We start from the raw sequence: 26,932 nt of genomic DNA on the forward strand, positions 1-26,932 counted from the left end.
GATACACTATCAACACCCTGAACATTAGCTGAATTTTCTCATTGAGATTTCCTATGAGAAGTTTTCCATTCTAGCAGAAGCTTTGTGCATTTTACTTGTTATGTTTTTTCTCCCTCTAAACAGAGAAAAGGAAGCGGAAGGAAAATGACATTCAATAGAATTCAGCAGTGACAGAAAAGACTAAGCTGGATTTTGCTAACTATTCTTTCAGCTTGTTTTGTAATAATGCTGATTAGAGCAGTGGAATCATTAAACGAAAGATACTTAACTTTTATGACAAAACATATTTGTTCTGACATAATATTGTACAGATTGTAGAAAAGTTTATTACTTTAGTGAAGAAGTTATTTTATATTCAACTATACCATGAAATACAGAATATAATTCTGTGTAGAAAATTTGTGTTAAAAAAGTTACATAGTAACTTTTCATTTAGGGGCATAGGAAGCATTCACTGAGCACTTTTATTCACTCCTTTCACTTTTCTGCAGAACAAAGACATATGAGAAAGGATAGCCCACATCCACAAGAGCTATGGATTAGTCAGAACACCGTGATTTTAGGAGGGAAGACAGCCCTGCAGTCTGGGTCTTTTTCTCACTGGAGTTGACAGGGTCATTACTATGACAGTATAGAGAGAATGAAACCTGTGGCTGCAGAGCCCTGTGCTTGCAGGGAGATTAGGAAGAGAGCCTTAAATGGTATTTCCATATGTGTATAGTTCTTGCTTCAGTCATGGGTACTTTCCATTCAGCAAACAGGTGAAGTAGTGATGTGAAGACAGGAGTAGTCACCTGTGCATGATGCCTTGGAAGGCCTGGCATGACTTGTCTGTTGTTAATTTAATAAATTACCTCCCTCCACTGCTCTGCCAGGGTGATCCAACCACAGTAGGTGAGCCCTGGTCTGTCCTTCCTTCAATTGCTTTGCTGTTTCTATGGCTGCATTAGTAGGGACCTTTCTAGACCTGTCTGGTTCTGTTCTCTTTTGATATGAACCAGCAGAGTTCCGTCTCATGTGGTAGGCTGTAAATATTTGGCATGAAGTCTGCTACTTTTCATTCATTTGTCTGTTTAGCTCTTCTGTTAGGAGTTCACTAGCATTTATTAACAGACTGGACAAGAAAAAGAAAATATTGGTCAACTTTCTTATTTCCTTTCCCAAATAGTATGCCATTTTCCTTTCTAGTATCAGTGTTGTGAGGAAGCCCACTTATTCTCAGTGGATAGCTGTGTTATTTTTAACTGGCTAGAGAGCCCCAACTTTGTAAGGTCTTTAAAGCTGACACCTTGCAGAGGCTCATCTACCTGTTGAAAGTCACTCAGTCCCCAGCTCTGAACCTGGTCATTACTCATGCATACAGCAATGTGAGTTTGCTGGAAAGCAACAACTACTTTGAAGTGGGAAATACCAAAATGCATTGCATTCTTCCTATCCTTTATAACCAAAAGTATTATGCAGATACATACAGAGACATACACACGTGGACATGTGCTAATATATAAAGTATGTATGTACTATAAGCATGCATATAAATAAGTTCTCTCTTCTTATTTAATGGGCATTGTTATGTAGCATGTTGGACATACAGTACAGGAATGGTATTTTTCTGACAAGCTCTCTTTTTCACTACTTTTTCTAGACATTGCCATGGGATCTATGGACGGTAAGCCTGACATACATAACAGTATTTCTGTGCCTCTGATTTTGTAACTTAAACTCAGATTTACAATTCTTTTACCAAAAGCTGAGATTAAGAATTCACAGACGATAAAAAAATTCTTTCAAGTATATGAAGCCACTGGGTATCTTTTAAAACTAACAACAACAAAAAATAATCTCTGTTGTTTAGCCTACAAAACCTAAATGATGTCAGAAATCTAGGCTAAAAGATTCGCAATCACTACAGCTAAGCGTGTTGCTTTTAATATGCCCAAAGTACAGCTATTAGAAGGTAATAATGGATATAAGTAACTTATTCTAAATACCTGAAGGTGCCCCTTAACACAATGGACAACCATTTTCTCAAAATTAGGAGTAAAGACAGAATTTAGCTTGTCTTTGTGGGCAATACAGTGAACTGGAGTTATTCACAGAAGAAACCACCCCTATAGGAAACTGCACTAATCCTTCCTTCTTCCTCCTGGTGCCAAATCAGATAAAATGGTCTGCAGGAAGAAAACAACCCATTTTACCCATTTTACCCATTTTTATCAGCTTTCTTTTGACTGTATGTAATGGAGTTAGCTGAGTTGATTTGACAGGGAGCCTGATATGTTAATGTTTGACCTTTTGTAGCTTCAGCCAGCACAGAAATCTGTGAATGCTTGTCATGTATTCAGATTCACAGCACAGTTTTTTTCACATTCCACATATGATGTATATTAAATGCGTATGTCCTTATATTGAGTGGGGTTAAATAAAGCTTGATAAAAACAGTCATGTATGTAGGCTAGCCAAAATTTAAATAGCTGCAAATATCTGGACCACATGAAATAACCCATACTTCATAGTTAAACATTTGAAATAAAAACGTCGGTGTCTCACAGGGGAAAGCAAGTGGTCATCAATATTCAACATACATGGAGAACTTCTTTTATAATGTAATTCAGAGGTTTGAAATTCACAGGCCTGGAATTAGTCTTGGGTGGAGTGGTGGGAAAGGATCTGCTACTCCTTCCCCACTCAGATTTGGTAACTGCAGCTGGTTAGAGAGCTGCTAATTAATGAACTGCTGGTGTATCAAAGTAAATAACATTCTTCCTTTCTGTTTTTTATGTGTATGACTTCATTCTATACAGACAAGCAGTGAATTGGTGCAGCCGGTAAGCAAACTTCCTCCCAAAATCACAAGCACTTTAGAGACTTCTTTAATCACTGTGGTGTAATATGCATAGTTTTCTGGTTTTGTGTATCAGTGCTGCTTCTTTGCATTACAGTTTATTGCCTTCAGATGTTGCAAATCACATAGCTATTCCTAAAATTGCTTAACGTAGTCACTTCATTCTTTAGATTAAAATTGCTCTTGTAAAATATAAATGTTGTGTTTTCTCATCAAGTCCGCCTTTATCTATTTCATCTTGTGTTTTTTCTTTGCTTTTCTGTCTGCTTAAAGCCTGATTCTTCAAAAAGTCTTTCCCTGTGTAACCTGATCATGGAGGAAACCCCAAACAGTGGGTCATCAGAAGATACTAACAGATCTCAAACTGATCTAGGTTCACTCAACTGGGGCCTAGATGTTAGCACACCCAGTATCAGCCAGGAAATTACTGCAGGCAGTTCTTTGCTTTTTCCCAGTGCAGAGCAAACCTCAAGCGAATCCACGGGTACTCTGCCTGCTAATGTTTGGCCTGCAGTAGGTGAGCAGGAGGATGCTGCATCAGGGTCAGCTTCTGTAAGCGAAAACCAGAGGACTTCACTGGAGGACCAGTTGGATGCCAAAAGTGTCGTGTGGAAAGATGTGGTGACCAATCAGCCTTTAGAGAACGTAACCAGTTTTGAGGCACCTATCCTGGGAACTGATAGCTTGTTGGATGAACCACTCCTATGTGATGTGCAAAAGGCAGAGGAAGAGCGTGAGGAAGACGAGTGGGCAGGTGTCAAGCCAAGTGAAAAGGTAGAGACTGGAGCTAACTATAAGGAGGTAGAAGGTACAGAGGAACTGGAAGAGCAAGGTTGTGAAACCAAAGGAAACAGTGAGGCAGAATTTCATAACGGTTTAGCAAAATCAGATCTTGAAATTTTAGTCAGCACAGAGGTAGGAAATTTACGTGAGTTTGAAGATAATTATGGGGATACTGGGAGAGCTGGTGGTGCTACCCTAGAAAACTCTACAGAAGAAGAATTCAAACAGGTCAATGTAATTGAGGAGACAGATAGAGAAATACCATTGTTGAGCACAGGGCTGGAAAGTGGGGACAAAATAGGGGCGTACAACTGTAAGACTGTAGAAAGCACTGGCTCTGAACCTGAGAGAGTCCCTGATATCTGGGACGAGCACCATGAAAATACATTTGAGGAGGCCTTAGATCAAACTGACAGTGGTACTGGACAGAGTACATCCATGGAGTGTATAAACATGAGGGCACATGTTGACCTAGAAATAACTGACCACACAGGAAAGTACCCTTCAGTTTCCGGAAGTGATCTATGTGGTGCTGAATTATTGAGTGCAGAAGATTCTGGTAAAGGAACTGAAGATAATATCATCAGCCACCTCCCAAATGGTAGTACTGGTACTAAAGGTCAAGCTGCTGCTGAAAAACAGGGGGCATTGCTGCCCAAGGCAGCTGATGCTGCTAGCACAAGCTGTGATGATCCTTGCCTAGATAATGCAGATAACCAAGTGACAGGTAGGACAGCAACAGCAGTCCCTGAAGTGATTAGCAGTGGTGTCCCTGAAGTCTTGGAAACAGAGCCCTGGCTGGCAAACTGGGATCCAACAGTTACTAATGATTCCTGGGGTTTTTCTAGTCTGTCTGATAGCCAAGCTAATGGACTGGATAATTGGCCCTTTTTCTCCAAGCAGCAGAACTCAGAGGAAAGTGACATGGAAAATGTTTGGTTAGGCATTAGTAATAAATGGTCTACAGAAGACCTAGAAGCTACTGATAGCAGCTGGGGGGAAGTAGGTGCAAGCACAGGCCACATAATTCAGGAAACAGTAATAAAACAAGGTTTGCCTGGGGAGCAGGCAAGCATTAGCAATCCTGGACCGAGCAAGGAGATAGCTAGACCCTTGTCTCTGTTTCAAATGGGAAATTCCAGAAATGCTAGCACCGAGAGTTCAACTAGTCCTAAAGACAATGAGACCAACAACTCAGATTTATCTGAAGATGAAATTGCTAACCGGAGATATGGATTGTTGTACCAGGAAATTGAGGCTGATAAAGAAGAGGTACCTACCCCAGTGTGTAGCGTAGTCTAGACAAAGAGTTCCTTAGGCCATGCATAAGCTTGTTCTTTAAAAACATTCCATTTGTGTGTTTCCTACTGCCCTTCCTAAGTCCATGCTATTCTTTTTTTGAAAAATTGCCATGCAACTCTTCATGGTGTGGTACCCTTCAGCCCTTCAAGCAGGCTGACAAAAATGCATTTCAAAATGGTGAATGAAGCATTGAACTGTGAAGACACGTTGTGTCTGGCAGCTTTTGTGTTTTATCTGTAGATCCTTAAATGCACCTGGTCTTTTTTTTAATTATTGTTTTTTTTAAAAAAGCTTTTTCTTTTGGTCATTTTCTTTAGACCTGTGATGTTTGTTATCAAATACCACTGTTGTAAAAATTTATTGCTGCCTTACCCTTCATTTATTTCCTCTTTTTTTTTCTTTTTTGTTCCTTTTTTTTTTTATGTCTGGCCTACATTTATTTTGAAAAATAAAAATGTTTTAATTCATGTTTGGATTTAGTAAACAAATGATAATTTGTTCTGATCTTCACTTCTACTTAGGCATCCACCACAGCATTTAATGGATTTGCACAGGTAAGAAATAAACAGGTTTTGAGATAATTCTTTTCTGTGCTATTAGGAAGGTATTAGAACTGGCTATACAACTTCAGGAAATCTGTTCTACAGACAAGCTGCATTGCAACAGGATATTGTCTCAAATCTGGGCCTTGTCTGTTGTCAGAAATTCTTAGATGTTGCTAGAAAGATTCTAATGCCCTTAGGACTCTTGGCCTGACTGAGTCTAAAGCGAAAAATCTGACTACCTTAACGGGACAGCTATTTTCTCCTAAAATGGCTGGTCTGGCTTTTTTATTGTGCTCTTTTGTGGATTATTTTTCTCACAATCCCAAAATCCTGTAAAGCACATTTTCAGTTTCACCTATTTTCAGTAACTCGGTGTGTAAATATGTAGTGAGTTTTATTTTTTTTTTCTTCATTTTCAGTTAAGATACATTTTACTCTCAAAATTTAACCTAAGTTATTTATCTGCTGTGGTGCTGATGGTGAGTCTGTAGTATGCATCACAGAGATATAGCACATAAAGACACCGTGTCCAGCTTTCATATTCCAGAGCTGTGTCAAGATCCCAAATTTCAGGTGGATTATCTGGGGGTTCATTATTTTCCAGCATTCTCTCTTAGAGACTGGTTCAACCACAGCACACCCTGTACACCAAATTTTAAATGTACTCAAAAAGAGTCAGCTTACACAAGGATGAAAATGAGTCTTCCAATGATTAACCATTCTGTTCCAGGACATTTAGTGTAGTAAAGGATCCCGATGGAAGGGGCAAAGCACAAGGATCTAATAATTAAGGCAAAATGTTTATCTGGAGAAAATATGTATTTTCTCTCTCCTCTGTGGTAGGAAAACAATTTGGCCCAGCAATATTTTGCAAATTAATTGGTTTGAGTGAGTGAGATGTTGGGAAACACCTCTATTTTTCTACTGAATATGGGTAAAATTTTGTATTTCTAATTGCTGTAGTTATTATTAAAATAAAAGCCCACGTTCAAGAGAAAGGTACCTTAGAGCTGGCGTACTGTCAGGCACGTCCATGTGTAATCTACAAAAAAGATTCAGAATTCCACAACTTAGAAGTGCATTGCATTTTAAATGAAGTCCTTGTGAATCACACGTATTTAATGAAGGGTGTGAATCACATGTATTTACTACCTTTAGTGAGGTAAAAAATGTTGGTTTAAAAACATTGACTATAAAACTGAAAAAATAATGGTTTTAATATTAATAGTACTCAGATAATTAAATAAATATAAAAATAATTTTTAGTTACATTTATTTGCCATCTTATTCTATGTAAATATACTTAGTGATTGTACCTGAATAAATCATTAAAAAATCAGGTCTTTGATGGACACCTGTAAATATACTGTCTCAAATATTTTTACATTGTTGTTCATTTATGTGTCTAGGACATCTCTGCATTTACAGTGCAATCAAATGAGAATGTGGAAGAGCCTTTGGTAAGTTGTGGCTTTTAGTTCCTTTTAAAATGTCTTGTTAAAAAGGATACAATTTTTCCTTTTTGCAAAGATATTTTCACTTTTTTTTTGTTTGTTTGTTTGTTTCTATCCTTTAAATAATACCACCTTATGCAATTCTTCCATTTGGAAGAGCTGATGATATCATTGTAGTTGTAAATCCATACTCACTGAAACAATCTTTCACAAGGATAGCACAGAGCAAAAGAAAAGAAAACCAGAACATTGTAAGGTATGTTTATTTTATAAAGGTGTAGTCAGTTTGTTTATTTATTGCATTTAAGAAATTACTAGAATGAGTACTATGGTCCAGTGTACAGCAAGGACCTGATAGTATGTGATGGCTGTTACATATCTCCAAAATTTCTGTAATTTTATCTACTCACCTCCATATTAATAGTGGGCACAATCTACTTCTAAGGAGGGCACAATCTTTTTGAAAGTGATCATACCTGGGCAGTTTCTTAGCTCCTCTTAAAAGTCTTTGCTTAGCCTGGAACAAGGATGGGAATAACAACATTGCTGGGTGAGTGCTATAGTTACTTACTAGCAGCAGGGTGATATTTTATGTTATTTAGTGTGGTGTTTGTGCTCATGATGGTTACTGAATATTGTGAGATTATTTTTACTCGTAGTTGCAATGTGATAACTTATCTGAAGTATGCTTTTCAACAAGTGACTTGAAGCACACCAATGTAGTCTGCTTTATGTTACTTGTGATTTTAAGTCTGAAAGACTCTTCCAGCATTAAATGTCAGGAAAAACATCACCTGGGATAAATCTACTTTATGTTTCTCATTTCAATTCTGTTTCTTCTTATGAAATTCTCTAGAGCTGTCATTAATGCACTACACTGAGAAATTTTTGCACAGTATTGTATAATATACAAGTGAATACTCCTTAATGCTGTGCGAAATGCTGAAGGTCTTGCATAGACAGAATTCTCTGTACCTCATTAAAAATCAGTCTGCTTAAGGAATATGTGCAAAGAGTTGAGAGTCTATGGGTTTGTTTTTTTTTCCTGAAAAATATCAGGAGAAGGTCTTTAAGATGTTAAAGAATTTCATAGAAGCTGTCTCTTCATCACAGGGGATACCACATTCTAGCCAGCAACCTGTTATCAATGTCAAAGAAATTGCTTTTGAGCTTCATATTATGCTGAACAATTTGTTCATGGCAAATTAATCTATTGGGGTTATGATGTCTGGTTGAGTCACCCATCTTTATAAATCAAATATGCTAAGCATAACTTGGAGCTCTTGCCTTGTTAGGTGCGTGTATTTGCAGAGTAATGTCTCTATTGGAGATCACACTTCTGCTGTGAGCTATTTTGCCACAAGACTGAATGTGTTGCAGGGCTGGTGATATTTCATAGATCCTCTTGTTGGAAAACAAGCTGAGGTCAGAATTTAAAAGGGTGGAAATCACAATAGTAGGTTGATAAATAAGTGCCTTGTAGGTGATTAAGAGCTCAAAAGAGAGTGCATGTTAATAAAAAAAACAGAGATGATTGCTAGAATTCATTGGTACTATTCAATCAGTCATTGTTTGTGCATATAAAAACTGTTTGAGTTTCATTCTCTGTTCATTGCTTCTTACCCTCACTGGAGGAGGGTATATTGTCTGAGAACAGACAGAGCCAGGGAGGAGGAGGTAATTTTTAAAACTCATGTTTGAAGACCAGGGTTGGTACACATGGGTGCCAGTTTCAATTTCTGGCCTTGCCAGCAGTTTCTGGAGCATTTTTGAGCAAACTGGGTGCTTTCCCCCACTTCCATTACTTCTCACTGTAACTCAGGAAACTTTCCTTGTAAGGGAGGCATGTAGGACTGACTCATTTTACATAGAGAACATTGATGATGAAAATGCCCTTTACATGCTGTCTTTTATTGGGGACAAAGCCTGGCAAGACTGAGCCTGAAGCAACACTGTGCCAGGCACAGTTCCCTTTCTCTCTCTTCCTCCCCAACATCATATGCTCCTCAACAATTTTTCCACTATCTGCTTAAAAATCAATAACAAAAGACTGAGGCTGAAGAAACTCCACCTGGGGAACCTAAGGTTGAGGAAACCCCTGCTGCTGCTGCTGTTGTGGAAAAGGAGACCGTCCCTGCTGAGCCAGCAGAGCAGGCTGTGGTGAGTGACCTGTCCTCCATGCCACCTCTGGGGCCTCATCGGAGCCACATTTTGTTCTGGTGAATGTGCTTGCTGCATTTCAACCATCCTTTCCACTGCCATCCTCCATGACTAGTTTCTCTGCTGCCCACTGTGTCACAGCATGCCTCTCCAGCATGTGCCCCTTTCAGCCCTAAAATGTCATTCCACTTACTTTGGGCATCTTAGACTCAAGTTTGTCTGAGTGGTTGTGATTCCACAAGTTGTTTGATACCCGATGAACTTCAGAAGGGGAAAGAATTGACGCCATTTTTAAATGATGTTATTAGCAAGTTTCTCATTTCATTTCAAACACTAAGCTAATGTACATCTTGTATGGTCCTTATTAAAGCAGGAAAATTCCATTAAAATGTTATTGTAGTAGGTCTACAAGGCTCACAGTTTTAGAAGCCGGTTGTAAGCCAAAGAGAGGACACTGAACACCAGTTGGGAGACTTTTTACATGTCAGAATTTAGGAAATGAAGAAATTACAGCTCTGCATGAGGAACAAAGCAAGGCATCCAATATCACTGCAAATTAAGAGATGGTTTGAGACAGTAGGCATGGCGTTTTCCTGCTGACTAACATCCCTTTTTATACAGGTATCTCAGTGCATATTCTTTTTATCAAACTGAAGTTCCACTCGTACACACTAGTATCAGAAGGTCTTGGTGGTGGATGATACTCACAGGCTAAGAAACCCTGGAGGAAAACTGCATCTGTTCTAGTAGTCTGACATCTTTCATGCTTTCCTGAAGACAGTAACATGTTCAAAGGCTCTAATGAGTTGCTGGTAGAATATGATGATTGCTACTGAAAAACTGGATGGAGAAAAGGGATTGTTTTGTGTGTCAGTTCCTCTGCCACAGAAGCTGGTGGAAGATGTATAACTGTGCTCTTTGTCTATCAAGCACAGTTTGGTGTTGTAAGTATTCTTAGAAGGGAAGGTTTAAGCTTGCTGAGCTGCACTTGGACTTGGGGGAGACCCTGTGTGTCTTCTGTTGCTAAGAAGGGATGATGATACCCAAATGACCATAAATAAAACTAGGTGGTTTTCAGTAAGTGCTTGATACACTGCCATATGGATATAAATATTAAGCTAATTTAGATGCAAATTAGCTGAAGAAAGTGGAAGTATCTGTAGATGCACCTATAAATGTAGCAGCTGAGAGCATGGATAGATATCTAATTATCAGATAAAAAGCTACTGAGTTCTTCCTAGCAGAGGAAGAATAATTTATTGTGTGAGGAGAGTTAGGCAGGACTAGATGGGCTGTTCTGCAGGACTTTGGGGGAAAGGGCAGATAACACCTGTCTCTGTCTAACCTTACCGATCCTCTGAGGATGCCTAGCGGCACTGGACTTACGGAGGGAAGCGGTCTCAGTGTCTTCCCCAGAACTACATTTAGGTTTAGTTCTGATTACACGTGCATGAACTTTGAGTGTTTGTTTCATATTTTAATTCACTTTTGCTTGGTTCCATGGTTCACACTGGAGGAAATTATTTCAGGATCATCCCCTTCTAGTTACATAACTAGATGAAGAAAGCTTCATGGTCTGTGTAGACCAGGCTCTCCCCTTCTATGTGTTTTCAGTTCATATTGTCAGCTCTATAGGAAGGCAAAAAATGAAATTACCTAACTGAGGTACAATGTTTTGTCAGACTGTTGATAAAAATGCCTCATGTAAATTTGATGGTTTGGAATAAAGAAAGTGGGAGGGAAGGTAGAGAGAGAAGGAATTGAAAATTGGTCATTAATCTGGAGCTCTTCTCTTCCCATGAGTGCATGGCGGGGAATAATGTGGAAGAACAGGTATTAATGAAGCCAGAAAAGTGGTTTTATTTTGAAAAAAAAAGGTAAATAAATTCCCCATTTTTCCAAAAGGAAACATTTTTGTCCTGCACTAAGACAAAGCAATTCTCTGAAGCCTGTTGCACATCTTAAGCACTAATTAAACAGTCTCTGCAGTACCATGCCTTTGTTTGCTGTCTAGCATGACCTTTTCAGTTGATCCATTTTGCTGCTGAGGGGTTCTGAGTCCATGGTCTGTAGTCAGCTGCTCTGGCTGAGTCACAGGAGTGCAGAGCTATTGGAAGAGATGCAGAGATAAACAATGCAAGAGACAGACAATTTAAAAGCAATCCAAGAGGAGGAGGGTAGGCATTAAATAGAAGTTAAACAGTTTTAATTAGGCTTGGTCTTGGTGTTTTGTTGCTAATTCAAAATTATGTTGTCCTTACTAATTCGGGAAAAAAAGCAAAGTGTTGATTTTAAAAATGCCTGAAATTTAGTGACTGCATTTGTTTCTGAAAGGTTTTTATTTCAGAGAGAGTTTTCCAAGACATGCAAAGAGGAGTTTTGAAGATTAGGATTAATGACAAATATGTTCAAATCTAAGGAAAAGTACACTGAATTGCAAAAGATGAAAACATGTCATTTCTCAGCAGCACTTCTACAGACATTTGCTTTATGAGTGGCAGTTTCCTTTAAAAGTAGAATTCTAAAATATTTCTAGATAATACTTAATTGGGAATCTTTTATCGAGTTTTGTTGCTTCCAGTTTTGAGTGACAGCCAGTCCTCAGTTACTGAGTTTTTCTGTGGTAAGTTTCTGGTCACATCCCATTAACCCAGAAAATTTATGGCATATTATAGGAACTTCACAGTAAATTTTCTGGTGGGGGGTGTAAATTTAAATAATGGATAGAGTGATCCAGGGGATAGGGTACTACTTGCCCGTATGGGCATTTTGGATTCAGTTACTTGCTGTTTTATAGTCTGCCTGATCAAGATTGACAAAACTTCATTAGAAGAGCTCATCAGAATTTTTGCCTAGGGTCTCTACATATCTTTGTCTTGGTCCTTCAGATCTCCAGTGGCATAGAACAAATAAAGTTTTTATTAGTAGTTGATCTTTTTGGGGGGACTAATAAAATGGTAATTAAAGGGACTGGATGACCCTGTGTGCCAACAGAAGTTAACCACGGTAAACAGTTATGCATGGAATTCTCCACATAGAGTTGTTTTTCTGTTTCTAAAGCATCCCCAAAGGCAGCTATAAATCTAAGGGATAGTGTGAAGGATATAATGCCTTAACCACTGGCTTACTTATTTTTCAAGTAATGCTGCCCTTTTCACCACAGCAATTTTTTCACATTCAAACAAAGATGTTATGAGGACATCATAATAAAGAGAATGCTTACGAAATGTTGTTATTTCTCTTATTTTCCTGCATGTGAGACATAGTATTTGAAGATCAGCTTTTCTACTTCCACTGCACTTAGCTTGGAAAGAGCTTCTCTGTGCTTTGGGTCTGATGCCTGCCTGGACTCTGATGTTCTCCCATCAAAGCAGTCAGATGCTCAGCTAAATACTGTGGTTTTCAGAGTAGTATATAAGCATATGTGAAGCTACCTCCTGATAAGCTCTTTGCAGACAGAGTGAGTACAGCAGAGGCCAGGGAACAGCCTGCAACCAAGTGTATCTAATTAGGGTTTAATCTCACTTTAGGTACAATTCGCAGTGCCCAAATGGTGGAATGTGTAGTTTGGGAGAGTAATGCAATGGTTAGATACAGAAGAGCTGTCAGCTGTGCCTGGATTCTGCGCATGAAGCTAAGTGCAGGTGAAGAATGGGAGCATAAGGCCATTAAAAATATATGACTCTCTTTTATATGAGAGAACTGATATAGAATAGTGTCTTTCTGTTGGAGCCTCCAGAAGCAGATTTTTCTCTCTGGAATCAGGGTGTTAGTTTCCTAATGTTATTCCAGTCATCCTTTTTACTAGGGCTTCATGCTCTAAAAGTGATACAGTTTATCATGCCTCTCTTCTCAAACTTCACTATCCACAAAATCCCAACTTCCAGCTAATCAGAAAAGCAAAATGCTACTAAATTGACTAGTACACAATAGGCAAATTAGCTACAGGAAAGCTCAAGCTTTGGGAAATAAAAGAAGTTCTCCTTACTTTCACCTTTCCAAGTAATACTATGCTTTTAGTTAATAAGAAAACAGTTCTTATTTAAAAATATGCATATGTATATATTAAATCATTCTTCAAAGATACCCAAAGCTAGGCTGATGGGATTCTTACCAGAGAATATTGCCAGGGAATTACTAAGAAAATTAAAAATGTCAACACATTCCTGACTTTGAAGTGCAAGATTATACTAATTTCTGAAGGCAAATTGTAAATACAGCTGCTGGCAGAAATTCAGCACTTTTTAATAGAACAAGTTGGGAAGTCATCTGTGTACTGACTTGCAGTTGGACATAATGTTTTTATGGGCAACAGTTTGCTCTGCTCTAGAAAAAAAAATTCTCTGGGTGGCTCTGTGCATACATACATTACTAGAGTGTGAAATATTTATATTTTGCTGCTGATACTTGTTTTTTTTTTTCTATTTAAGACCCTTTACAGCCTCCTCAAACTTACTATAAATTGAAGACCACACAGCAGAGGCTTGGCAACTTAAAAAAATAAGGAATTAATCATTTTAAAAAGGTTATATAACATTGCAATTTTAAGAGGAAAAAGGCTGTAAGAGGCTTCTTTGCCAACACTACTGTCAGCAGCTGCCCTGTCCTGACATCTGGGCATGTTTAGGGCTTACAACTGACTGCAAGCAATGCTAGGTTAGATTAGAAAAAAAAAAAAAAAAAAAAAGAGTGATATGAAGTTTGCATGTAATTCACCATTTTTTTATTAAAAAAGAAATATGGAACCATTTCAGCTGAAACTTTAATGAATTTTGGCGTAACAGTTGTGTGTGTGAAGGCAGGTAGCTGGAGCCGGAGTATGTGAGGTTTCCTGGCGTCTGTCTGCCATAGCAGGCACTCCAATATACCATGCCCTCAAGTATGCTTGCAAAACTTCTCTTCATCCTTAGAGCTCTATAGAAAAATCTGACCTAGCTGTCTCAAAATTTATTAGCAAAATTGATTTCCATATTGGGGTTTTGACTTGGTTTTGCTTAGCAGAGTGTCTTCAGAAATAGCCATGTCTGCAGAAAGTCAAACCTTAACAGCTAAAAAAGCACTTTCAACTATTCTACACCAAACCTGAATTTTTATGGTTTTGACTATTGACCTTTTGTAGAAAAGGACCTGGTGCTGGTAACAAGTACTATTTGGGAGAAGCTTGGTACTGGTCAGTGCATTCAATTGTTTGAACCTAAATGGGTGTCAGATTTGGAAAACCACTGATGTCTAACTTTTTTAATGTCAGGCACCTGCTGCATGTACCACTGAATATGGACCCAAAATAAGGTGATTCGGAAAAAAACAAAACAAAACAAAACAAAAAACAAAACAAAACAAAAAGAACCCTGAAATTTGTGACCCACATCTTTTGGGGTGATCTCTAAATGAGCTGCAGTCCAACATGAGTGGAAGTAGTATTTTATGAAGTTTACACTGAGGCCCTGGTGAATTACAGGAGGAGCAGCAGGTGATAATGGAAACAGTTAGAATGACCAGTGGGAGAAATTTGAGCTTGGTGGAAACTGCAAGGTTGCTTACTAAACAATTCTTCAAAGCTGGTGCTGTTACGAAAATACTAGTAGTAAAAGTAAGTCAAACTGTCCTTAGTAGTTCCAGTGTGATGATGATAATGTATGTAAAGGGTTCGTTTTAGCACAGAAGTACTTCTACTTCAGATTATATGGGGCAGTATCTTTCTGCTCAATAGTATATACTAGCTCATTTAGCCATTGCATCCCATACATGGCATGCTTCCATTAGCTTGATCAATACCAATTTCTCTGCAGCCATTGCTTCAGCATGTGTAAGGTGATGACCATATTTCCTTTTTATACAGGAGAATGTCGAGGCAGGAGATAAGGAGACAACTGGAGTTGCCGAGAAGGAAAGTGAGGTACATATGAATAGACTTGAGTATGGTTGTGCTTTAATATTTTCAACCATTGCAAAAAATTTTTCATTTGCATGTCATCAATAGACAGGCCAATAACATGCAACTGTGACCTAGCTGTGGTATATTAAGTCTAATACTGCACAGATATTTCTGCACCCATGGCATATATTCTAACATATAACCTCTCATTCAATGCAGGATTTATCTTAGAAACTGCCTGTTGCAGCAGTATAGAGTGATAAATATTTCAGGGCAACAAAGCAGCTCCCTGGCTAAAGGAGGTATAATGTTGTTTCTACTAACATTTGGAAATACGCTGCATAGATTCCCAGTAGCTTTTACAAATTTCTGTATATTTGTTTTTCCAGCCTTTCTGTAAATTTCTTTATAATAAACCCCTATGATTAATAATTTATTTTTCCTAGCACAACATGCCCTGAGCTAAAACAGATACTTGGAAATAATCATGTTATGAGTTGGTTTGCTAAAGCATAGTCTGGCATTATTAGATACAGTTAAAATCAAATTACAATGCAAATTAAAAGCTCGGTGATATAGTTTAGGCTGTGCATATGTGGACTTGAATGATTGCATATTGCTTATATTTCTTTAGGAGTGATAAAAGTACCTACTCTGAATCCTTGTATTGTGAAGTGAAACTACAATGTGTTCAACATGCATAGAAGACAGCACAAGAGGAGGATTAGCTGAATATTAAACTCGGGAATAGAAATAGGGACTGAGAAATAACTTCTAGTTACTAATCACTAAGGATTTGTATCTCAAGGTGCTAGAAAACTGTTTATTTCTTTTTTTTTTTTTTTTTTTTTGTTGTTGTTACTCATTTTGGTACCTTGATGCATACAAAAAGGTAATGAACTGGTTTCAGAACTTGCTAAATTCAGCTGTCCAGGATTAGGTTCATTGTCTTACTGTAAAACTGCATTAGGTCTGCTAGAGCCAAGGATATATCCGTGGCTGTAGGGCATACCAGTGTCACTTGGAAGTGAATTTGGGACTCATTGGTGCTGTATTCCTCACCACACATGCTACAGCACTGCCACATCCACATGGAAACCAATGGAATTGCAATGGAAGAAAGTGCAGAGTGGGAGTGGCAGATCAAGCCCAGCTTGGTGTGGACTCAGTGCAAAGAGAGTGTTGTGTTGTTCCTCGAGCATTGCCTTGTCACTCCCAACAAGTCTGGTTCAAGAAGAAATATGCAAGAAATGCTTCACAGTTGTGCTAGCACCAAGGCTAAATCTTTGAAATCTTACCCCTTTATTCTAATACTACTTGTTCACTCTCCTATCTGAGGGTGAATTTGCCCATATTTGGTTTAAAACAGATGTTTAAAACAATGTGCAGAAGAGCTGCCACAAGAGATTAGGTTATTTGCTAAGCCAGTATTTGACTGTTAATGGAGCATGATCCCTTTGATACTCTGTAATTTGCAGAACAAATTATTCAGTAGTACTTCAGAATTTTCCAAGACTTTGCAACTGATGCATTCCCTAAAGCTTGATGATTGGTCTCTCTTGACATTAGATAGCTTAGCTATGGTTATAACCAACTGTCATAAAAATGACCCATTCCTGTTCTAAATCCAGCCATGAGGCAAAAACTTCACCTCTGGACAACAAGTGTATCAGAGGGTGTGCCTCTGGCAGACCTCAGCAACAGGCTTGGTACCCCTTTACCTCTTCCTGGGCTCATTATTGCCACTGCTGAATATCTGGCATTATTGTGTTGAGCTGACAGTAATGTTAATGAGAGTACAACTGTGTGGATAAGCTGCATCCTGGCTAAAGAAAAATTCACATATGTGCAATGAAAACAGTTGAGTGGTTCTATCACACCCCTCATGATACTAGATGATCCTTTCTTTCGCCCCTGTGTGCTTGGTGTAATGGGACAGCTGTCCAAATTTCAATAATACTGCTAGAGAGAGCTAATTTTGAATACTATTAGACTGCCTAATGTTATTAATTACCTATATAAAAGAGATTTGTAGGATTGGTTTTCCGTGTGAAGTAAGGTAATACAAGTGGCTGCATCTGCAAGGATGTGGTTCAACACAGCTGGTTATGAATTCAAGCTCCTGCCCTTTTTTTTTTCTTTTCTGTACTAATCAGATATTTGAGGCTGATAGTGAGGTTCATTCTGTGCTACCTCATATGCCTTTTTATAAAAGCTTTTTTTAATCATCTAGCTTTTATTGGTTTTGTACTCTAAGACACAAGAAAAAGGATTGTGGTTGGGAACTGTGGTATACATTTAGTGACTCCTGACTGCATGCTGTGAGTGTCACCCTTTCACTGTGGGGCATTTGTGAGCCAATTCATGAAAATTAGTATTCTCCTCCTTAGTAAAATAAAATGGTCCATACAAATCCAATAAGCAGAAAAGACTCAGAAGAGACAGCAAGACCAATTTCTGCAGCATGCTCTTAGAAATGCATGGTGTCAAATCAATCTGATGTGCATTCTATTCCCACTCTTTCCTACTAGCCTCTTCCAGGCAACATTCATCATTTATTTCTGTATCTTCTTGGATCAGGACTGCTAAAATTGGTAATACTATATGAGTGGCAGACTTGCATGCCTTATAGGAGAAAATGTCAACATCTGACCTTGTGTGTCGATGTTATTTCCTCTTAGAATAGAGCATGCTTCAGCAGCAGCAATTTCAATTTAAATTAAAGTTCCCCAGTGATTTTAGAAATCTATACAATATTTTCTGTCTTAGTGGATTCCAGGAGGATTTCTTTATCATACCAATTAATACCAGCAAATAGAAATAGTTGTGAATATTTAATGTTGCTAACAAGGCCTGAACAGTGCCCTTGAACAGTTGCTGAGTTCAGGTAGTGAAGTTAGCTTCATCCACAGGGGAAAGATAAAACTGTGGAAATGAATAGCATCAGACTGTTCACTGGAGATCAGAGAGATTACTGCTAACTGTGGCTTGACATTGGTACCTCGAAAAGAGTTTTCCTTCGGTGTTTCTACTTTGTCCTTGAGCCATCTGGTGTAAGGTAAAAATTCTGTCTTGAAGTTAATTAGATTAAAACAATGAGTTTTGTCGTTTACCTTCAAATGTCCAAACCTAAGATTAATTCATTGTAAGTAATTTGGGGAGCAGATAGACAGGGAATACAATAACCTTTTGAGCTACCCACAATAACAAGTAACAGTTTCTGCTGCTGAGGTATTAAACATTGATCTAGTAGTAGGCAGGTACTTTTCTGTGCACTTTTCATGAGTCAGAATAAATCATGCATTAACTTTTCAACACAGACTGATCAGAAATTATTCAGTCAAAGACTGAATAGGCTTTTATGTATCTTTTTATACTGAGATAACTATAAATCTTTGTGGTTATTTTTTTTTCTGATACTTACCCAGACGTAGAATATATTAACTTCTGACATGACCTGATTTGTAAGTCTCTCTGTTAGAAAGGAATGTGTAACTAAGATTACAAGATTCTTGAAGCCAGGCAAGGTCTGTGGTGAGGTAGGTAACTAGCCTTCAAGTCTCTTCCCAAGAACAAATTCCATTAGCAGGGGGCCTCTAGACAAGCTCCTCCTCTTCACCTTTACCAGTGGTAAATTTCTTCCATAATACAGCTGGAAGACAAGGGAAGGAAAACAGCTTTGACAAACAGTTACTCCTAACACCTGAGGACTCTGCTAAATGTTGCCTGGTGAAGTTTCATAAATGTCTCTCTCCCACCTTCTAATCAGTTTTTCTGAGCAAGCTTTTCCCCAGCACTGCTGTTCTCCATAAATCAAGAGGAACACCAGTGAACTCAAGATCATAGGTCATCATCACACAGGGAGGTCACAGAGCAGAGCCTGGCCCATGTTCTCTCCAGCAAGTATCTGTAACTTGTATCCTGAAAGTTCCCTCTCTTCTGTTGTTTTAGCAGGTACCTGTTGGTGAGAGGATTGCAGCATCAGAAGACAGTGCAGCTGGGGCAGCAGGAGCTGCCACCACTGAGCAGGAGGATATTGCTGAAGGTGACAAACCTCAGGGAGAAGAAAAAGAGGCTATGTCTCAGGTAACTCATGTCAGTGCATGGGAGTGTGTTAGGGGAATCAGGACAGATTAAGCAGCCCAAGAGAGGCAAGGTTACTGCAGTTCTGTGCCCCTAGGTTCAACCAGTAGCAAGATTGATGTTCTCTTGGGATGGCCCTAGGAAGGTCTCACACAGGGTATCCTTTCTTCTAAGTCCTTACTTTGGGTTGTGCCTGCCTTTGTGTCTCTGTACTCCCCTAGGCTTGTGGAGATGGGACTTGATGGCCCTCTCATGGCCCTGTGAGCAGCATGGACAGCACATTGTTTGGGCTATCCCCCACTGTTGTCTCTGTGCTCCTCTGTGGAGATAACATTTATCGCATAAGGTAACAGGGCTTTCTGGAGATATAGGCAGAGAAACAATTGGATTTCTCTTAAATTCTGACACCATGTCCTATCAATAGCATTACTTTGTTTCCTGTAAGTCATGGCAGTCAAGCCATGTATCCATATCTGGCCTGCTCCCTTTTCCTCTTCAACCTCTGAGGAGCTGGCAAACACCTGCTAGAGCAGACCCTATAGCTGGGCAGCCAGTTACCACCTGATTTAATTGCATATTCTATTTAATCTGTGCTCCAGGATAAGATGGTCTGGAAGAGGATCAGTGAACATGTTTTTTTCAGGTTGGGTCCTACAGCAAGTTTTGTTAAATGCTTTTTTAACTGGGATCCCTGATTGGTCAGATGCTACTTAGATTTTTTTTTTTTGCTTTCTCTGTTCCCTGTTACATTGTTATAAATCAGGAGAGATCCCTTCAGTAATAGATCATATTTCCTTGTTTCATCACCTTCTATCACTATAATCCTGTTGACTTCAATTTCCAAATAAAAGCAGTACAGTGACTACTGGAACTACTGGCTTCACTCAAACCTGCCAAAACTGGAGAGCAGAGTGAAGGGAAAAGGTCTAGTAATTTCCACGAACACTGAAAATTAAGCCCAAGCTGACTACAAATAATTTTTATTATTTAGCGCAGTAATGTGTAAAGTAGGTTTAGGAGGACTAAGGGGAGCAGTGATAAGAGGGAGGGGATTATTCCTTGACATTCTTGCACAAATACTGTTTGCTGTCTTAAGAATTCATGGAATAGAAAAAAAATTAATTCTCATCCCCATATATGCCCTATGCAATAAACAAACAATAGTGTTTTCCTGCTTGAAATAAAGTACTAAATATTTTGTATTTCTTTTCTGTGAGGGGTATGTTTTTTATTTTTTTTTCCCCCAGGAAAAGATCAGCAGCATCCCTTCAGTAGTAATAGATCCAGCATCAAACAACGAGGGGGAGGGAGAACATGAAGTCATCATGAATGAGTCCAGAGATGCCACAGCAGAGATGGGCGCTCAGGTCACTGACACTTCTCTCAGTGAAATTTCCCAATCTGGAAATGATCAGAAACCCGCTGAAGAAATCCAGGCTGTACTTTCTCAGGATCAGCCTATTTCAGCAGAAGATGCAGCTTCAGCAATGCCACCTGGTTTTCTCTATAAGGTCTGCTTCTCCATTCTTCTTTTAGAGATCCCTAGCTTCTGTGGATGTGTCTTGTCTGCACAGTAGTGTTATGATTTGTTGAGGGCAAAGTATTCTTAGTTTATCAATCACACGCACGCACAAATATATGCAACTACAAGTGTAATATTGTGTTGTTGCTTCATAAATAAAATCTGAGAAGATACATTTTCTGCATGGTTGTTGCTGTGCATATCCTTACGTAGCTTTAAGATTCATTGAAGTACAAAAACCCTTGAATCTCACCAAATTACTGCTGAAAATTAATATATTGAATAAAACTGCACTGCCACATAGTTAATCAGTAATATTGTTGATATATGCTAATTATACATCTAATATGCTAACAATATATTTGATCTCTAAGGTCCCTTGCAAACCCAAACTATTCTATAATTCTATGATCATTAAAAAATGGCTTTTTTTCTGGCCTGAAAATCTGTAGTGGGAGTACTGATTCTATTGAAATACACTGAAGCCAAAATGTCACTCAGTAACTTTAGTAATAATATAAACTATTAGGGTAATCAAACAGAAAAATTTAATGAGGCATAAAAGAAGTTTTTCCCTTGGCTGGCAAAACCGCCAGGGTTTCCTGGTTCACAAGGTTCTTTGAAATTACTTTTCATTTTGAATCACTGAGCAGCAGAAAAGCTCCTTGAGGATGGATGAACTTTACATACTTCCTACTATAATTTGCATAGTTCCAACTAATTAGTCCCATAGCACTCTCTAAGTATGCCATTCTTTTTGGTCTATTCTCATTACTCAATATTTTCTGCAAACTTTGTGGATAACACTAGGGTAAAGGTAAACACTATCATGCAACTCAAACATGCTGACATAGTTAATCTTTTGCTTTTCATCTCAGTCTCTAGAGTCAGACATAGAGAAGGAGAAGTAGAATATATGCTTGCAATCTGGTTCCCAATTCCATAATTGTGGACTTATCTTTCATAATTGTAGAGTTATTGTGGAGCTGTCTGTGCTTTGAGAAAATTAGACAAGCTATCTTTTAAGGAGATAAAACCATTTACTTAAAATGGTCTGTTTACAATGACATGCTGATCTTGCCAATGTTTGAATGCTCACCCCTTTGAAAGGCAGATATTTTTGGCATACCCATCTGCTGGTAAGTGGGAGTTCCTTCCAAGGCAATCATTAATTAGGGTTCCCATTACTTACCTCTTTGGTCATCTGTTGCAATGGGTACTATATATCTGACTCAAATTTCTATAGATATTCACAAGAGGAGTAATACAACAGTGGCCACGACAAGAGAATGAGAGAATATAAAGTTCTGAGAGTATTTCTCAGTTTTATTTGTAAAATCTTGCCACCCCTCTCGCAGATCTCGTGATAATGGGGAATGGAAGGAAGTTCCTTACATGGGAAATATGAGAGTGGCAGGCTTGTCCAACAGGCAGGACTTGTGGAATGTTGCATTATCGTCCGTCCTTGAGATCTTGTAATCTTGGGGACGGATCTTAAGTTTCTTGTGATAGTCTCAGAAAAGGAAACCATCCTTAAGTTGTCCCTGCTTCTAAGGAAATGCATAAAAAACTGACATGAATCAATGCCTTTATTATCAATTTATGCCTGATCAAAGGAGGGGATTCTGTTCTTGTGAGATCCCACCTGGAGTGCTGCATACAGTTCTGGTGTCCCCAGCATAATAAGGGACATGGAATTTTTGGAACAAATCCAGAGGAGGGCCAGGGTTGATAAGAGGACTGGAACAGTGCCACATTGAACACAGGCTGAGAAAACTGGGGCTGTTCAGCCAGGAGAAGAGAAGGTTCCATGCAGACCTCATGGCAACCTTCCAGTATTTGAAGGGGACCTATAGGGAAGCTGGAGAGGGACTCTTCATCAGGAACTGTAATTTCTTGTAGGACAAGGAGTAATGGGTACAAATTGGATTAGATATTAGGAAGAAATTTTTACTGTGAGGATGGTGAGACAGTGGAACAGGTTGACCAGGGAGGCTGTGGATGCCCCAGCCCTGGCAGTGTTCAAAGCCAGGTTGGATAAGGCCTTGAGCAACCTGGTGTAGGAGAATGTCCCTGCCCATGGCAGGGGAGGTTGAGACTAGATGATCCTTAAGGTCCATTACAACCTGTTAGCATTCCATGATTCTATGATAATTTGAATATACTTGTCTATGGCATGTGTTTGCATAAAGACTAATTTTTTTTTTCAGTCCAGATTTAACAAGTAATTTTGTTAAGAAAATGTCTTCATTTAGATCACATCTATATGTGTGGTGTTTTTTTCTTTAGGTTGAAGTTCTGCATGATTTTGAGGCAGCTAACAGTGATGAGCTTAATTTAAAACGAGGAGATATTGTACTAGTAATTCCTTCTGAGACCACAGCTGATCAGGTAAAAATGTGGTTCTTGCTTTTGTTGACATTCTTCTTTATCTCAGCTTTTTTTCTTACTGATTATAGTTAATGGGAATTTGTATTCAAAATTATGTTACTATAAGAAAACACAAAGATTTTACTTATGCCTTTGTATGTAGTTTCATTTGAGACTAAATGGCACAGCTGACTATACCTTACGTCACAGATACGTGTTATTAGCAGAATCTGACCTCTGCATATTTTTTAGGGCTTATTTGTGCTACATTGTATTTTATAATGACACACAGGTACACAAAGATTTCATGCAGAGGATGACCTACACACTCTGTTACATTGTTCTGTAGCATCTTATCAACATTCCAGTAGAATTGATTACATGCTCCCTAAATGTTCTATTTTTATGTGTGATTTGTAGAAATAATGCAGATTCAGCCGCAGAGAGCACTGAGAATGCACACAACCTGTGATGTTCTGTACCCAAAAGGTACAGAGATGCTGCTCTGTGTTAGGTGCCTCTAATAAAGATACCTTTTCCCCTCTGAAGCCTGAATCTGAATAAAACAATAATTTAATTTAAGGCATCTAATTTTGTTCTAACATTGCATTTCAGGTGAAATTTTAAACAAACGTATTCTGTATGTTAAATTGAATTGCAGTGAAGTATGTTGATTTTGGCTGTTGCTTTTAAAGAGAAGACTGTACTGTACACTATTGGCATCAGCCACCCCATGGGTATCTGTTAGTGCCTGTAGTGTTGGTAAGAAGTCTCCCAGTTGATTTGGGTGTTGAGAAGTGGGGGACTGGATCCTGCCTGATCAGGTAGTTAAGAGCACTTCTGAAAGAAGACTATCTCTTAAAATAGGCCTAAATACTAATGCTCTAAGCACATATGAGCCCTGAGAACTGTGTTTGAAATTGTTTTTCTGATTGATGATGTTCTAAGTTAGGTAGTTATCAGTCCTTTAGCTGTGCTTTCTTTAATTCAAGACAGGAATTCTTGTCTTTTGTGAGTGGGGTTTTTTTACTTATTTCAGAACAAAATATTTACACTACAGCAGGTACATAACTCTTTTTATTGGAATGAAATCTATTATCCCTACTCAAATTATGCTGTCTTACCTCATGGGCAGTTCAATTGATTTCACTGTCAGTGTTTGCAGAATAGACTCTACTCTAAGGATAGCAAAATATGCTCTCTGACTTTAGTGTGTTTTTTGCTAGGATATTAGGTGTTAAATACATGATAATGCTGGGTGAGTCCATGAAGAGTAATTATTCTTCTGGTGTGCACTGAAATTCCCATTAGCATTAATTGAAGTAAATTGTCTGCAGTGATGGAGAAAATAAACCTTTATGTATTCATGTTTCTGAAGCCATTCTTTTCATATATTTATTGCACGTTACATATTTCCCCTTCATGTTTAACATCACTATGAAGCCAAATACTTTTGTCTTTTGCCAGGTACTTTGTTGATTTTTATAGAGCCTTATCTTTGTTATTCTTTATTCTCCTTCAAAAATGACCTGTCTAAAGCTGTAATTCCAATACACCTGGTAACATCAACCTCCATTTGAAGCAAACTGGTCCCACCTAGTGGCTTTTTCCATTAGACTTGTGTTGAAGTTACTATCCAGTAAAACTGTGTATTCCTTTCTAGAGTTTATACTGCCTATGCTAAGGAGCTGCAGTTCCTCTATCTCTTAGATATTCCACATGCTTCACCTAAACATACCCAGTCAGTGTCACAGATAAGCTAGATCTGCTTTAATGATGCTTATTTTGGGGCAGAGAGCCCCCACTAGCACATACAGCCACCCCACAATCATGACTTGATGGTGTATGTGATGATTTGTTCAAGCGGTTCTATCTGCATATGTACTGTCTGTACAATAATAATATGGCAACATTAGAAGTTCTGTTTGCCATGGCTTTGCTTCAGTTCCTTTTCTTTAAAGGAAAAAGATACAGAGTTTCTTAGTGAGATGAGAGTAGATTGGTCATTTTTAAAAATACCAAATTATTTTATTCTAGGTAGAATTTATCGCACTTGAGAGAATCCAGTACTTTCCAATAGGAAATCTCTCATTTGTTTGTTTGGACAGCTGGTGATTTGTTGATATTTTGCTTGTCAAGTCCTGGTTTAGGTTTCCAGGAGTTTTTTGAAAAAAAATTACATATTTTCTAGAGATAGTAACTCCTGAGACTGGAAGAACTGTTCTTTCTTCTGACTGTTGATACATGAATGAGAGGAAAATATCTCAGAGGAAAAACATTAGGATTCAGAGCTATTCTTCCCCCACCTAGAATATTAAGTTCAGCCAGGAGTTAGATGGGCTAAAGGCTGTATCGTGTGCTTGCAGTCACTTGGTCTCACAAAATTGTAGTCTGGTAGAACAGAGAAAATGGTCTGTGCAAAATTAGAGGCAGCTTTTTAACCAAAACACCAAATCCTTTAGCCACGTTATTATGAAGTATCTTCAGGTCTTAAGGTCATAGTGAGGAATGGGGGGAGATTCTGAAATTTAAAAGACTCTTTTTCTTTGCAGGAGGCTGGCTGGTTGACTGGCATTAAAGAATCCGAGTGGCTTCAGTACAGAGATGCAAATAGTTATAAAGGACTTTTCCCAGAGAACTTCACACGCCATCTGGAGTAGTTCTCCCAGGCAGACAAATGTAGTATGAAACTCAGTCAGTAGGTTTTTAACCTCTTTGAAACACAGGAGCCCACCTTTTTGTTGTTTAAGCTGTTAATGGTTTACAGACTGGTGCCAGACAAAGCTAGTTGAAACATATCAAATGAGCATGAATGCAAACAGTTAAGCTGTAATTTCTGAAGCAGTACATGGGAAAAAATATCAGTTAAAAATGAAATGTCCTTATTTGTTCACGAGTATGTGGCGACAGATTTGTTTGTGCTTCGTCAGAGCTATGGTGATCCTGTATTTGGTCCTTTCCCATGAAATCTGAATTAGCTTCCTCAATACCAAAACCTTAACTTCTCTGCACTAAGTGTATTGTATTCCGTTGCACTGCAGAAAATTTAATTAATTATCCTGTAGTTATAAGGTCAAACTATTACAAGTTCCATGTGTTAAAAAGGTAGTTAACTACTGCAACATTTTTCAGTGTTATTTTTGGACATGCATAATACATATACACAAGAACTTATGTGTATATATAAGTGCATATGGCTATATGCATTTTCACAACTTCATTGTAGCTCTTTGGCCGTGTAGTATCATCCAGTACATGCATTGCTTTTTCATTGTCTGGCATTACAGGTAATAGTTTTGTTCAAAGCAAAACTAACTACTCTATTGCCAAAACATGATACAATATCTGTGTTTGTAATGTGAAATTTTCATTCTTAGATGATGAATAACATCATGTTCAAAGTCGCTAACCTTTGAGAAGGCATGGCTCAGTCTCCTCTTCCAGCTGCAGTAGTTACAATGAGATAACCTGGAGGGGGGAGTTGTTATGATGCTAATCTATACTTTTTTATTTAATTGACTGAATACATTTTCAAAAAGAAACAGAACTAATCTCTGAGAATAAATAAACACAATATATTTTCACTATATGTATTTATGCAGCATACCTTCACAGAACCTTTTAAAGTAAGATATATATATCCTGTATCAAAAAGTCATCTGTAACTTATGTTTTCCAGTGTTGTGTCATTAAAAATAAACCTTTGGTCCAAAGAAGCTGTTTCTTCTGTGGTACTTTTGAAGTTTTGTAAGAAGTCTATATAATTTATATATTGTATTATATAATCTAATCTTAATTTAATAGCTCTTTTTCCAAAGGAATATAGCATAACAGGTGCAACCTCTAAATTATTGTTCTCAACCTGAGTTGTGGCCAGAGTTCCAGAGTTCCAAAAGGCCTGAGCCCCAGCTCAGCATGTCTCTCTGCTGCTCTTCCTCTTCCTTACTCTGACCACCAGCTACTATCTGTCCAGTGAGAAAGGGAACTTGTCTGTAT

The 26,932-nt window shown here is 38.3% G+C and overlaps 1 protein-coding gene across 2 annotated transcripts in view; it reads left to right on the forward strand.

The window, feature by feature from the left end:
* The window catches only part of AMPH (amphiphysin), a 117,340-nt gene extending 90,688 nt beyond the window's left edge, over window positions 1-26,652 (forward strand). The window contains exons 13-22 of one of the 2 annotated variants that reach the window (XM_072924041.1): window positions 1,643-1,666; window positions 2,802-2,825; window positions 5,449-5,481; window positions 6,882-6,932; window positions 8,976-9,086; window positions 14,926-14,982; window positions 18,916-19,047; window positions 20,292-20,555; window positions 22,856-22,957; window positions 25,489-26,483. In XM_072924041.1, the coding sequence (XP_072780142.1) occupies window positions 1,643-1,666; window positions 2,802-2,825; window positions 5,449-5,481; window positions 6,882-6,932; window positions 8,976-9,086; window positions 14,926-14,982; window positions 18,916-19,047; window positions 20,292-20,555; window positions 22,856-22,957; window positions 25,489-25,596 (906 nt within the window). In that variant the 3' untranslated portion in view covers window positions 25,597-26,483. Of the gene's footprint in view, window positions 1-1,642; window positions 1,667-2,801; window positions 2,826-5,448; window positions 5,482-6,881; window positions 6,933-8,975; window positions 9,087-14,925; window positions 14,983-18,912; window positions 19,048-20,291; window positions 20,556-22,855; window positions 22,958-25,488 lie in introns of both variants that reach the window. The other variant, XM_002198924.7, reaches the window with a different exon arrangement.
* The last annotated feature ends 280 nt before the right edge of the window (window positions 26,653-26,932 follow it).

This window comes from Taeniopygia guttata, chromosome 2 (genome assembly GCF_048771995.1).
Source record: "Taeniopygia guttata chromosome 2, bTaeGut7.mat, whole genome shotgun sequence".
NCBI lineage: Eukaryota > Metazoa > Chordata > Aves > Passeriformes > Estrildidae > Taeniopygia > Taeniopygia guttata.